Source organism: Pteropus alecto, unplaced genomic scaffold (assembly GCF_000325575.1).
Source record: "Pteropus alecto unplaced genomic scaffold, ASM32557v1 scaffold45, whole genome shotgun sequence".
In the NCBI taxonomy this organism is placed as follows: Eukaryota; Metazoa; Chordata; class Mammalia; order Chiroptera; family Pteropodidae; genus Pteropus; species Pteropus alecto.
Genome location: NW_006442491.1, coordinates 28,116,337 through 28,129,903, shown reverse-complemented (window position 1 = coordinate 28,129,903; position 13,567 = coordinate 28,116,337). Strand labels below are relative to the sequence as shown.

The 13,567-nt window shown below is 45.1% G+C and overlaps 2 protein-coding genes across 2 annotated transcripts in view; both read left to right on the top strand.

Moving 5' to 3' along the window:
• OSER1 (oxidative stress responsive serine rich 1) overlaps nt 1-621 on the top strand; it is an 11,785-nt gene extending 11,164 nt beyond the window's left edge. The window contains exon 5 of the mRNA XM_006921825.3: nt 1-621. This exon is cut by the window's left edge and continues 11 nt beyond it. Coding sequence (XP_006921887.1) covers nt 1-259 — 259 coding nt within the window. The 3' untranslated portion in view covers nt 260-621.
• A 6,311-nt stretch (nt 622-6,932) lies between these two features.
• Nucleotides 6,933-13,567, top strand: part of JPH2 (junctophilin 2) — a 56,792-nt gene continuing 50,157 nt past the window's right edge. The window contains exon 1 of the mRNA XM_015596898.2: nt 6,933-7,697. Coding sequence (XP_015452384.1) covers nt 7,319-7,697 — 379 coding nt within the window. The 5' untranslated portion in view covers nt 6,933-7,318. The remainder of the gene's footprint in view (nt 7,698-13,567) is intronic.

Here is a 13,567-nt window from a genome sequence, read left to right as displayed (position 1 = left end):
GAGGTGGCATGATATGGAAGTATATTCCTTTTCAGGCCTACAGAATGTCCCTCCCTTGGCCCCAGAACGGAGATCCACGCTTGAGGACTATTCTCAGTCGCTTCACACCAGAACTCTGTCTGGCTCCCCCCGCTCCTGTTCAGAACAAGCTCGAGTCTATGTGGATGATGTGACCATTGAGGACCTGTCAGGCTACATGGAATATTACTTGTATATTCCCAAGAAAATGTCCCACATGGCAGAAATGATGTATACCTGATAGCAAGAAGCTAACGAATATGCTTTAAACCAATGAAAGGTTGTCAGAGAGAGTTAGTTAATGGCAGACCTGGCGGCCACTTTGTCAGAAGACATCTGCTCACTGTGCTTGCAATAAAAACTTTTCTTGGCATCTCAGTTAATCTTCATTCTTTAAACATACTCTCTGAGTTCTTACATACTCACCAAGGCAAGCAGATCAAAGAAAAACCTCATTTAGAAATGCTCCTGGGAGATGAAGAAACCATAATTACTTGACTGGTAGCAGTGGGTATACGGTGAAAGCCTTTGTAAAACAGCGCATTTTTCAGATCTGTTTAAGATTTGGTGGCCAATAAAATGAAATGTGGTTTTGTAACTGGACTGAACATTTGTCATGCTGTAGTTGCCAGCCCAGAATATTAGAAGTCATATGACCGATTTAAACTATCTCTGATTTAACGCAAAATTTTTTGTGTCTTTAAAGGTTTCTTATGTTATTGTTAAGCCAGAGATCTAAGGTTTAGATTCAATATGAGTAAATGAGCTGGCCTGCCCTATGTTTGAATCCTTAACCATCAATAAATAAACCCCTGCTGGTGCTGTTCACCCTGAGACATGTTACAGGAAGTTTCTCTGGCCGGAAGCAGCGTGGAGGGGGCTGCTTCAGTTGGAGGGAGGGGCTGATGTTGGAAACTAGTGCGCATCTTCAGCTTTGGCATTTTAACATACGTGGCATGTTTCAGTCAGTTGTAATGTAGGTCTCGTACTTCAGTTTCAGATGTCCTGGATGGGTATTATCTCTGCTGCCCTCCTACGCTAGCAACCCCCAAAGAGAATTTTACACACACTGTATCCTGTATTTCTGCTCAGCCATCTCAAATGCCCTCCAAACTTTGAGGGGGGGGAAAAAATCTGCCCTCAATTTCAGTTAAAGGGTGAATCCCTATCTTTTTCAGGTGACTCCAAAGTGAATTTTACATATGGCACATAACTATTCCCATCCTAAGCATACCCATCAAATTTGGTGAAAATTTGTCCAGTCATTTTAACATCATGTTAACAAAGTTTATTTTATTTAGATTACAAAATAAGTTTTACTTTTTACTAAAAAGTACCACTGATTGGGTTGATTCACGACAGTGGGATCTGGGCTTTTCAACTAGGTGATTTGTACTTGGGAGAGGTGGGAAGGCGATGTACTGGAAAAGCTCCAAACTTAAGTAGTGAGAGACTCCCGCTAGTTACTAGTTCACTATGGACTTAGTAACATCTGAAGGCTGTGGTTCAAGCACGGTTGCCAAATGCCTTCCATCACAGCACTAGGAACTGTAACTGCAAGGTTTCATAATGCTAAAGAAGGGATACTATGTCACATGTCTAAGGCAGCAGTTCTGAAATATTTTGGTCTCCGGGCTCTTTGATGCTTACAGACTGAGGATCCAGAGAATTTTGCTTATATGGGTTATATTTACCACTATTTACTATATTAGAAATTAAAACTAAGGAAATTTTAAAATAAAAATCCATAAATCCATTTATGTTAATATAACATTTTATATTGGAAAATAATTTTTCCAAAAAAATATAGTTAGAAGAGTAGCATTGTTTTACATTTTTGCAAATCTGGCTTAATTGAAGACAGCTAGATTCACATACCTGCTTCTGCATTCAGTCTCTTGTGACGTTGCATGTCATGTGACTTCTGGAAAACTACACTTGTGAGACAATGAGCACGAAAAAAATAATGTTACTATGACACCAGCTTTGACCTCGCAGATCCCCTGAAAGAGTGGATTCTCGGACCACACTTCGAGAACCACTAATTGGCCATTAGAGCTGGTTGTAAAGCCACCCTGCCCTCTCCTTCACAACTCTGTGACTTGCTTTGCCTTTTTTATTGGGGAGAAGTGGAGCAAATGGGCTGAACATACTGAATTCAGATGGTTCCTAAGTCTCTTAAGCCCTTTTTGGTTTGCTTTTCAAACCAGTGGTCTGGTGTTTTACTTAATTCTGTGTATTAACAGAACAGTCACCAGAGATTGAAGAATGATTCACATTCCTTTCATACAAAGTTGTCATGAGGAGGGGTGTCAGGATAGAAAAGGACACAGTTCCAATGGCCGAGTAACCTGTTGAAGAAACCCGTACTTGAATGAAAGCGAGGCATTCCAGATTTGTGGGAATGAGTTGTAAGTATACCTCAGTCAAAATCATCCTCAGAAACCTGACTCTTGAAGCTAAAAATTACTCTGCTCAAATCCAGTTGGGCCAACTTTAATGTGTCCCTCATTGAGACATTTGACCTTTTGTGAAAACGACTTACTGATGCATCTTTCTCTGATGCATCCTGGAAAACAAGTTCAGACTGTGGACAGGAATTTTCACTGTTTTGAAGAGTAGCACCCTGACATGTGCCTTTAATAATTATTCATTGAACATTATTTTATTCAACACATTTATCAAGTGTCTACAACACACCAGGCACACTATACTAGGTGCTGGGAATAGAAGAGTAAGCAGAACAACATCCTTGTCCTCAGAAAAAGCGCTACGGAGAGAGAAAGATTAGGCGGTAGTAAGGGCTGGGGCAGGGGGAAGGGCTGCTACTTTATTTGGGGTGGTTAGAGAAGCTTCTGTGACAAGGTGACACTTGATTCGGGGGCCATTTGGTTCAGGAGCTGTGTAGGTATCTGCGGGGAGGGCATTTCTGGCAGGAGGAACAACAAGGACATCTGTGGCCCAAAGCAGGAGAGGTCATGGAAGCATAGGACAGGGGCAAATCATGGAGGGCCTTGTAAGCCATTTTAAAGGCTTTGACTCCTGAGGAGAGAGGGAGCCATTTGGGCAAGTGGCTTGGACACTTGGCAGTGCAGGAAAAAAGTTGTATTCTGAAGTTATTTTGAAGATAGAGCTGAAAGGATCTGCTGATGGAAATAGAGTGTGAGAGAAAGATTGCAATTAAGGATGACGCCAAAGATTTTAACAAGCTGAGAGCTGGCTGGAGGAGCAGATCCGAGAGGAGAAATTGGGAGTTTGGTTTTGATCTTGTCAAGTCCGAGACGCTTATGACATATTATGTAGAGATGTCGAGTTGGTTGAAAATATGACTGAAGATCACGAGAGAGGTACAGGCTGGAGATGCAGATTTAAGAGCAATCAATATAAAGATGTTATTTAAACTATGAGACTGAAGGAGATCACCGAGGAAGCAATTGCAGGTAAAGAATCTGTCCAAAGACCAAGCTTTGGAACATTTCCGAAGTATCGAGGGCAAGAGAATGAGGAGGAACCAGCAAAAGACTGAGTAGGAGCAGCCAGTGAGACAGGAGCCAAACCAAGAGAGGAATCCTAGAAGTCAAGAGAAAAAGCATTTTAAGAAGGCGGTTGTCAGCTGACAATTACAGAGAAGGAGAGATCAAGGGCACCCACTATGTGTGGGCACTGGAAATACAAAGATGAGCCAGAGTTCCAGGCAGGGAGTAGGTGTTGATACATTGTTTCGGAATGAAGGTAATCCTTGCTTCATACACCCAGTTTGGGGGAGGTGCCATTGTGTGAGAAGGCACCTCCCCCAGCCAGGCATCTTGTCTGGGGAGATGAGGCTTCTTTGGCTGAGTCTTCAATGCTGAGAAGAACTCGAGTGGATTTCTCTGCGGAGTCCTCTCTGTCCTGGATTTTCAGTTCCTTTCTCCCCAGACTCCCTAAGGAAGCAGTCATGTTTGAGAAGCTGAGACCGAAATAGAGGAAGCAAGTGACTGCCCCATCTGACCAAAGATGGAGCGAGAAAAGACCCAGGGAAAAGAGCAAATGGAATAGATACCTTCAAACACAGTTTAAAAGTTATTCCAAGTTTAGCAAATTCCACTCCGTGGAAACTGGTTTTCCTAAGGAAAATCTGTTGTAATGTACACATGGCCACTAGAGGTCTCCCTTTCCCTGAAATGCTCTGGTTTAAAGGTGGGGTGGGGTGCCAAAAAGTGATGGCGGGTCAGAAAGCTTAACACGGGTCAGGTAAGGCCAGTAGCAAATCTGGCAAAGAATTTAATTCAACTTTTCAGAAATCAAAGTGTACCTTTAGCAATAACATAGTTTATCAGGTTAAAAATGAAAAGCCACAGAATAATGTCGCATAAACACCTTTTGGGAAGAGGAGGGGATGCTTGCTTCAGTGGCAGGTTACTTAATGTTTTCCAGGTGATTCTTCCCGCTTTGGTGACTATAAGCATGACAGATTGAAAAGCAACTTTTCATGTGAAGATAATAATAATAACGGCTAACATTTATTAGGGGTTTAGTGGGTTCTAAGCCTTTTTACAGTATTAACTCACGTAATCCTTACCTGGCCATATAAGGTAGATATTATTGTCCCTAATACTAACAATCCTTTGAGAGAGGTACTTTTACAGATGAAGAATTTGTGGCTTAGAGAAATTAACAGTTGGTCCAAGGTCACACAGCTTGTGAGGGGCAGAACTGGGATTTGAACACCTATCTCCCACAACTACCCACCCTCTACAGCGCATGGTTAGTGACTAGATTCATGAATATGTAAATGTTATGAAGAAACAGTTTCTTGATTTGAAAACATACAGTTGTTCTTAACCAGGAATGACAGTCAAATTCATCTGAGGAACTTTGAAAAAGAATGCAACTGCCCCAGACTTCCCCCAGTACAATAGAATTCAGTAGGTCGAGGATGAGGTGGGGGTCTGGAATCTGTGTTTTTAAATTCTACAGATGATTCTTACATGTACCAGCCTGGGTAGGGAACCACCATAGGGAGCTAAATTTATACAGGCAGAACAGCTCACTAGGACACAGCAGCCACCCAGCCTTAGAACAGGATTATAGTGATTTGTCCAGCATTTAACTACAAAGGGTATTAAACTTGGGCGACTCAAACTCCTCTGGCTTCCAGTTTGAGATGTTCTTTCCTCTCCCCTTGAGAGCAGCACTAGAAACGTGATTTGTCAATGCGATTTTGAGGAATGGCACAGACAGAACCCTCTGGAGTTGGTACTGAGGTGTTCTTGGTAGTGACCTGTGAAAGCGGGCTGTCAGTCAACCTGGCTGGGTGGTGAGACAAAAACCAGATGATACAGACTTTATCCACTGCTATTTGCTCCCTGCCAGCTTGGAAAACAGCCTTTGATCGTGAACTCGGAGACTGCGTGTTTTCACTTAGGGATGAAACATGGACACAGAAGGGGCTCTTTAAGACAGGGGGCTGTGGCCGGTGAAGGAACCAAGTCTAAAGAACTGGATATCAGCTGGGGGGAAAGAAGAGAACTTTTTCTATTCATTTCTGAAATGAACAAGATTTCTGCGGTGACTTTAAGTGGCCTAAGTCATCATCATGGGATTTAGGTCAGATAACTTTGAAGTCAGATAATAGTTTGATGTTCTCAAAGGCCTCCTATTTTTTAGTGATTTCTATCCCCCATTACACACACACACACACACACACACACACACACACACACACACAGCTTTCTGTCCTTGGTGGCTCCAACCTTTCCCGGAACTACCCTATGCTCCAGTTAACCCTGGGTTCAGTTGGGATTTCCAGTCATTAGCCCTGGCCACAGCTTCACGTCGTGAAGATTTATTTGTTCCTTTCACTGGAGTTCGGTGGGAACCCGAGTGCTGGGAATCCTCACAGGTCCCTCACTCCCGACTCTGCCTCAGGAGCTTTATGAAGTCTGGTATCACGGGCTCTTAGGACACAAGAGTGAAAGAGAACTTGGAAAGAAAAGTTTTTTAAAAATCGTGATCCTTGAGTATTTCTGAGACGAACTCATTATAACGCAGCAGGCAACCCTGTGTCTCAGAGATAGAGGATAGACTCCTCGCCTTTCAGAGGAGATATTTACCCTTTGGAGGAGAGAGAAAGGGAGTGATCGGTGCCTTTTGCACTAGGTTCTTCCTAGGATTTTCACTAGGGTTCCTAGGTAGAGAGGATTTGGGGTTTTGCATGAGCACGGGACTCAGATTTGCTCTGTCTTCCAGAGCGTTTCTGGAACCGACCCTCCCCTCCTGAGATTCCTCCTCTGCTTTCAAAAGCATATGTGAAACCAGGCCCCGTTCTTTTCTCTTTAGGTCACTAGATTCCATTTTGGGGCTGGCAGTGGTGCCACAGTCCTAGGACCTGTGAGGGCATGTGAGTGGTGGTGAGGCTGAGATTTGCTCTGGGGGATTTTAAGTGTACCAGGACTGGGTGTTCTGCTAGTCTTTCCTCCCCCTCCCTTCCCGATTCCTCTACCCGACCCCACCCCCGCTTCCCGTGGATTCAGGGGGATCCTGCAGGTGGAAGGCAGCTCTCACCTAGGGGAAGAAATAACCACCAGAATGCCCCAGCTGCCTACACTTTGTTCTCCGCTTCCTTCTTCATCCCTCCAGCCACTCCCAGGGTCTGAAGCTCTAGCCCAATTCGAAACACCCCTCCCGCGTTGAAGGAGGCTGGGCTGGCCAGGGGGTTATTTTGGGAGCAGCTTCTGAGATCCAATGGCCTTGTTAGGGCAACACTGACCTTTCCGTCCGGGAGGAGGGCAGGATTGGAGAGGGGCGGGGCAGCGGCGGGGAGAGCTCAGCCCTGCACGCCCACCGGGTGGAGGAGAAGGGGGCCAGCGGGCTGCAGGCGTTCAGCCTGGTGGGGGCTGGGACTGTCACCGAGGGGAATTTCCCCTCTTCGAAATGGACTGGGGACCCCTCCACCCGACCCCTTCCCTGTGCTTCTTAAAGGGATCACAGCGTTTTTCCTTTGACTCCATGGAAGCCAGACTTGGGACGCTCTGTGGAGACTTTGAATCTTTGCTTCCCGCTTCCCTCCCAGCTGGCAGCCTTCCTCTGGCTGACTGAGTGGGGGCCTCTCAGGCATGGCACTGACCAGCCGACCCAGTGCTGACTTGGCTCCTGGGCTCAATCAGCCTCTGGTGGCATCTTGCTTTCCCCCTGCTGGGGCACGGTGGTGGTGAGTGGGGGGCCCAGTCCTGAGCAAGCTTGGAGAGTGTCACTGGCGCCCCCATCGCCCTTTCCCCCCAAGCTGGAGGACAGTGAGGTTGTCAGGGGCTATGATGAGATGAGCGGGGGCCGCTTTGATTTTGACGATGGCGGGGCGTACTGTGGGGGCTGGGAGAACGGAAAGGCCCACGGGCATGGACTGTGCACGGGCCCCAAGGGCCAGGGCGAATACTCAGGCTCCTGGAACTTTGGCTTTGAAGTGGCGGGCGTCTACACCTGGCCCAGCGGAAACACCTTCGAGGGATACTGGAGCCAGGGCAAACGGCATGGGCTGGGCATAGAGACCAAGGGACGCTGGCTCTACAAGGGCGAGTGGACACACGGCTTCAAGGGGCGCTATGGGACCCGGCAGAGCAGCAGCAGCGGTGCCAAGTATGAGGGCACTTGGAACAATGGCCTGCAAGATGGCTATGGCACCGAGACCTATGCCGACGGAGGTGAGCCCAGCCTGGGGCCAGACGGATGAGGTACACTGGTGGAGGGAGGGAGGAGCGAGGGGCCGCAGCGGACAGAATCAGAGAGGCCAGGATGTTATTTGCTGTGTGGCTTCAGGCAAGTTGCTCTACCTCTCTCAACATCCATTTTCTTGTTAGTAAAGGTAGGGCCAATGACAGAGCTACTGAGAGGATTGGCAGGAGGGCTCAGTACAAGGCCTGCCATGTAAATAACACACGCAACACACATTCAATAAGGCGTAACTGCTACTGTTTGCGTGCTACGTATACGATCAGCTGTGGAGTATACAATAGCCTGTGCTCTAGAAGAATTGGGGTCTAGGCTCAAGCTTGTCTTGCAAATTATTTTCAGACAATAGATCATGAAGTATTCATCCATCCATCCGTCCGTCTGTCCGTCCATCCATCCATCCATCCACCCACCCTTGCATCCATTCGTCCTTTTTGTTCAGTGCATATTTCTGTGATGCCTCCTATCTGCCAGACATTGTCAAAGGGCTAGAAACAAAGAGGAATAAGATACAGCCCAAGGCTTCAAAGACAGGCTCGGCGACAATTATACACAAGTATGTGCAGAGTGGCAGAAAAGAGAAGAATGAGTAAAAAGCTCAGAAGCATGAGAGGGCTCAGTGGGTTAAGGAAATGGAGAGGAATTTTCTGTGGCAAAACAGCCCTGGGAAGTGGCAGAGCAGATGTCATCACCTTATCCACTGGGTGTAACTTTGGGCCTATCATTTATCTGGACCTCAGTTTCCTCATCCATAAAATGGGGTGTTTTAGATTATCAGTACTGCTCAAAATGTGTTCCGTGCATAGGCAGCATCATTGTCTGCCAGTTAGAAATGCAGATTCAGGGGTCCCCTCCAAGACCACCTAAACTGGAATCTCTAAGAGTTGGCCCAGATATCTGTTTTAAACTTCTCCAGCAATTTTTATGCACGTTAAAGTTTAAGAAGTATTGCTTTAAATCAGGGGCTTACAAACGATAGGTAGCTGGCCAAATTGGCCTGCTGCCTGTTTTTATACAGCTTGTGAGCTGAGAGTCGTTTCACATTTTGAAATGTTTGAAAAAAAATCAAAAGAATAACACTATTTTGTAATGTGAAAATTATATGGATGTCCCCACATAATATCCTCAATTTTGCCTCTTGGCCCACAAAGCCTAAAATATTTACTATTTGCCTCTATGGGAAAAGTTTGCCAGCTCCCGCTTTAAATGTTCATTCGGGTTCCTTCCAGCTCAGGATAATTCCATGAAGTGTCCCTCACATGCCCCATTGGGAAGAGGCGCTGACACAAATAAATCAGAACTATGGCTAATTAAAAAAAATACATGTTTGACGTCAGAGTGTATTCGTAGTATATTATGTTTGTCACTAGTCAGCTCTCTTTATGGTGGAGCATAGAAGTGGGCAGTCTGGGAGTGGGCTGGGGTAGGGCAGGAAGGGGCATAGTTAGCCCGGGGTGGAAGGTTTGCTCAAGCTGCGGCCTTTGGGCATGTAGAGAGCAGCCTCCTGTGCGGGCTGAGCTGCAGGCTGGGCTCCTGGCTGGGCTGCCCTCCATGTGTCTTGATGCTAATGAGGATGTATCCCTGGAGTTTCTGTTGGTGCAATGGTGGTGACATAGCACTGGCTGGAACCGGACAGCGCTGAGGATGAATTCTGGCGCCACACTTCCTAATTCGGTGACCTTGAGCTGTTTGTTGAACTTCTGCAATTCAGTTCACCAGATGTTTATGTCCTACACTGCGCTAAGCACTAGGGACAAGCAGAGCGCAAGTCTTAGTTTCTCTGGCTGTAAGATGGAGGTAATCCTTGAGTGCTTGCCAGGGGTCAGTTACCTATGCAGAGTGGTGCACAGTACATGTGTGCCAAATGTTCCTTCCCTTCCCTCTTCCCTCTCTCCAAACCAAGGTGTGTGCGGGGGGAGGGGCGGCGCGGTGGGGACTAGATGTGAGTAACAGGGACACATATTTCTGGGAAACTATGAGTTGATCTCCCAATATGTCTAAAAGTGGGGAAACCCATTCATTCATTCATTCATTCATTCATGTGACCAATATTGTGGAACACTAACTATGTGTCAGGCATCATCCCACAGTGAGTTCCAGGGACCGGGGCAGTGAACAAGCCAGGTCCTCAGGGAGTTCCCTGTCCTGTGAGGAAGACAGAAATAAACTGGAAAACAAAGTCATGTTTAATTTCCAGAACTTAACGAATATTATGAAAAAAAATAGAAGGGAGAGGGTGATGTTTTTGGATGGGATGGTCTGAGGAGCAGGATGGAGAGGACTCTAGTTGGGGGGGATGGAAATTGCAAAGGCCATGAGGCAGGACTGGGTTTGCATGTTTGAGGAACAGCAAGGACACCAGGTGTCGGCAACAGAGTGACTGAGGGGAACAGGCAGGGTTGGCGCTGGAGTTGTCGGCATGGGCCAGATCACGGAGGCTTTGCAGGGCCCTGCGTTTTATCTTAGGTGTGCCCATGTCACCAGAAGACATGCTGCTCTGGTTTCCAGAGGCCTAGACTCCTCTCCCGAATGAGACAGCCCCACATCCAGGCGGCCTGGAAACCTCACAGATCCTCTCTCCCGAGCCACACACGAGGTGCGACTCTCCAAAATTAGATATGGCCACTGCTTCGGAAAATCTCTTTCATCAACCTGTCATCGATTCCCCTAGGGTTTACTAAGGACCTGCCCTTTGCCCCATCCTGGGTAGCACTGAAGGGAATGTGGACAAATAAGATCCTGTGATTAGGAACAGTTGGGAGTTGGGCAGCTCTGGGTTACTACACATCCTGCCACTACCCTATTATTTAATCTCCTTAGAGCCTTAGTTTCCTCATCCATCAAATGGACTTATCCTGATCTCTCCTAAGATTTCTCATGGGATAAATAGGTATTCAATAAATGGTAGTTGCTATTATTACTATTGACTATCATTAATTCATTCAATGAATATTTATTGAGTGATTATTATGAAGCCAGCACAACATACACTACAGCGGGTGGTGGTGGCAGCGGGGAGAGTATAAAAATGAACAGAATGGAAAAGACTTCTGCCTTCTGGAGAATCTAACACAAAATTGTACTGCAGTGTGTTGGGTGCTAGGCAGGGGAGTCCTACTTGGGAGTGAGGGAGCAAGAGGCAGGCAGCTAACCAGACCTAGGCATTCACGGAGGCTTCCTGGAGTAAGTGGCAAGCCAGGTGACAAGGGTGGAGGACGAGTCATCCAGGTCAAGAGAACAGAGTATGCAAAGCCAGCAGGTCCAAAACTTGCTGTCCAGCTAGAGATCAAACTGAAACTTGCATCTTATTCCTAGTTTTGAGAAGGAGTGATCAAAGAGATTATATGTCCCATTTCTTACATTCCCCACCTTACCTTGCAGTCAAATGTTACAGGTGACTGTCTGCTCTAATCCAAAGAAAACAGCAGTTTTTTTCACACTGGAAGTATTGACTCATTAATAGGTGGCGAAATCTATTTCATGGCACGTGACCTGCAGCTTTTAAAAAATGAAAGAACAGAACAGAAATGATCGATGTTTCATAGAGAGCAAGATATTGTTTCCTGAAATGTTTGTTCAGCTGAAAATATACGCATATGTATAGTGTGTGTTTATGTGTGTGTCATGATGTCAAGTGTATTTTCCACTGCAGGTCAGATGGTCAAAAAAGTGTGAAAATCACTGTTCTAAAGCGACTTGACCTAGCATCTTCATTCAAGCCCCTGCCGTCCCCACCTCCACAGCCCCTCTCTCTCCTCCATGCTTGTTGCTTTGGCTGGAGGTTAAGCTCTCCGGTTCTCTTGTGGGAAAGCGAAAGTGGCACAGGCAAAGGAGCTCAGGTTTCCCAAACCCTCCCATAAGCCTCCTGGCACCCCTCCCCTGCCTATAGCTCTCATTCCCCCGCTGGCCATATATAGCCAAGCTAAAAATAGCTGCTGACTTAAAACTCCAAAGCAAACGTACACCGGGCCCTTAAGTAGTAATGTCCTGTGTGGCTGCCTAGCTGTTCCCACCCCAGAGACCCACAGACTCCAGGCCTAGAGGGAAGATTAGCGATCTTTGCTTTTTGAGGTTCTCGACCCGACCCGGGGTCTGAGCCTTGTTTGGCCTCACAAGCACATAACTGCCCTGAAGCTGCAGGCAAGATGTGTGCGTATGCGCATGGACTGTCTGTGTTCTTCTGAGAGGTGTTTCCTCAGAGAGCCATCAGATTCTCAAAGTAACGGGTGCTCTAACAAGTTCTCCAACCATCGGTCTAGTTCAATAATCCCCACCCCAAAATGTGCAGTGGAGAAACCAGGCCCAAGGTTGACTTTTTTTGGTAAAGCTAATAATAAAAATAGTTAACATTTTTGGAGTGTGCCAGGTGTTCTTCTTGGCACATGGCACATGCTGTGTTGTTTAAATTTTCACAACTTCATGGGGAAGTACTGCTATTACCCCAATTTTATAGAGAGGAAACTGAGACGCAGATCCTTTATGTATTCTCACTCACAGTCCTCTAGCTGATAAGAGACAGAGATAGAATTTGACAATAATAAGGGATAATTAAGTATTTCATATTATAAGTATTTTAATAAATAATAACTATACAAAATAGTCAGGACTGGCTACATAATTTGTGCGAGCCAGTGAAAAATGAAAACGCAGGACCCTTTCTTCAAAGTCATTAAGAATTTCAAGATGGTGACAGCACAGCATCAAACCAAGTGCGGGACCCTTCTAAGTGTAGGGCCCTGTGTGACTACCCAGGTTGAACGCCCATGAAGCTGGCCTTGACGATAGTGATATATAACTGCATTTATTGAGTCTTTACTATGTACCAGGCTCTATGCAAGAATCTTACATGCATTATATTATTTAGGCTTCTTAACAACTCTCAGCTACTATAATAGTGGCTTTCGAATGTTTATGATTACAATCACTGTAAGATCTGTATTTCACATTGCAATTCTATGCATACAGGCACAAAAATATAAAACTGAAACAAATCATTATGAACCAATATTTCCTTTCTATATGCATTAATTGCTATTTTCTCTTTTATTTGATCTTGTTGATAGAAATATTATTCTATCTTGTCGATATCTTGTTGAGAGAATTAAACAGTACCTTGATATATGTAAAGCACTTAGAACAGAGTTTGGGATCTGGTTAGTACTTTAATTACTATTAAATGCTGGAAAGATGATATTTTTTATGTATAACAATGACAACTGGGTCAAAAGCCCAAGCTTCTTTGCCCAAAATATGCTCACTTTTTTTCTCCTGCCCAAAGCTGATGACTTCAGCTCATTTTAGCCCAATTGATTTTGAATGTGGGAGCTAAATTTGCCAGGATAGAGGCCTGAGCAATACCTGGTATGGTGTCACATTATCTGGGTCTGCGATATGTGTTCCTTAAAGCAACTTAACCTCCATGTTTATTTATTTAATTGCTCCCCAAAGGAATATTTTTTTTCTGTTGATCTATTTGTCTATCTTTATCACTCTGTCTTGGTTACCGGAGATTTATAGTTAAGTTTTAAATCAAAGTAAATCCTCCAACTTCATTCTTTTTGTTCAAGAGTGTTTAGTTTATTCTAGGATATTTCTATTTCTACAGACATTATAAAATCAGCTTTTCAACTTCTACTACAAAGCCTGCTTGGAATTTAATTAAAAAATGTATTAGATCTATACATCAATTTGGAGAGAATGGACATTTTAACAGCGTTGAACCTTCTAATCCATGGACATGGTATATATCCTTATTTACTTAAGTCTTCTTTAATTTCACTCAGCAATATTTTGCAGTTTTCAGCATTTTTTACGATGTTGTAAATGGCATTTTCAATTTGAT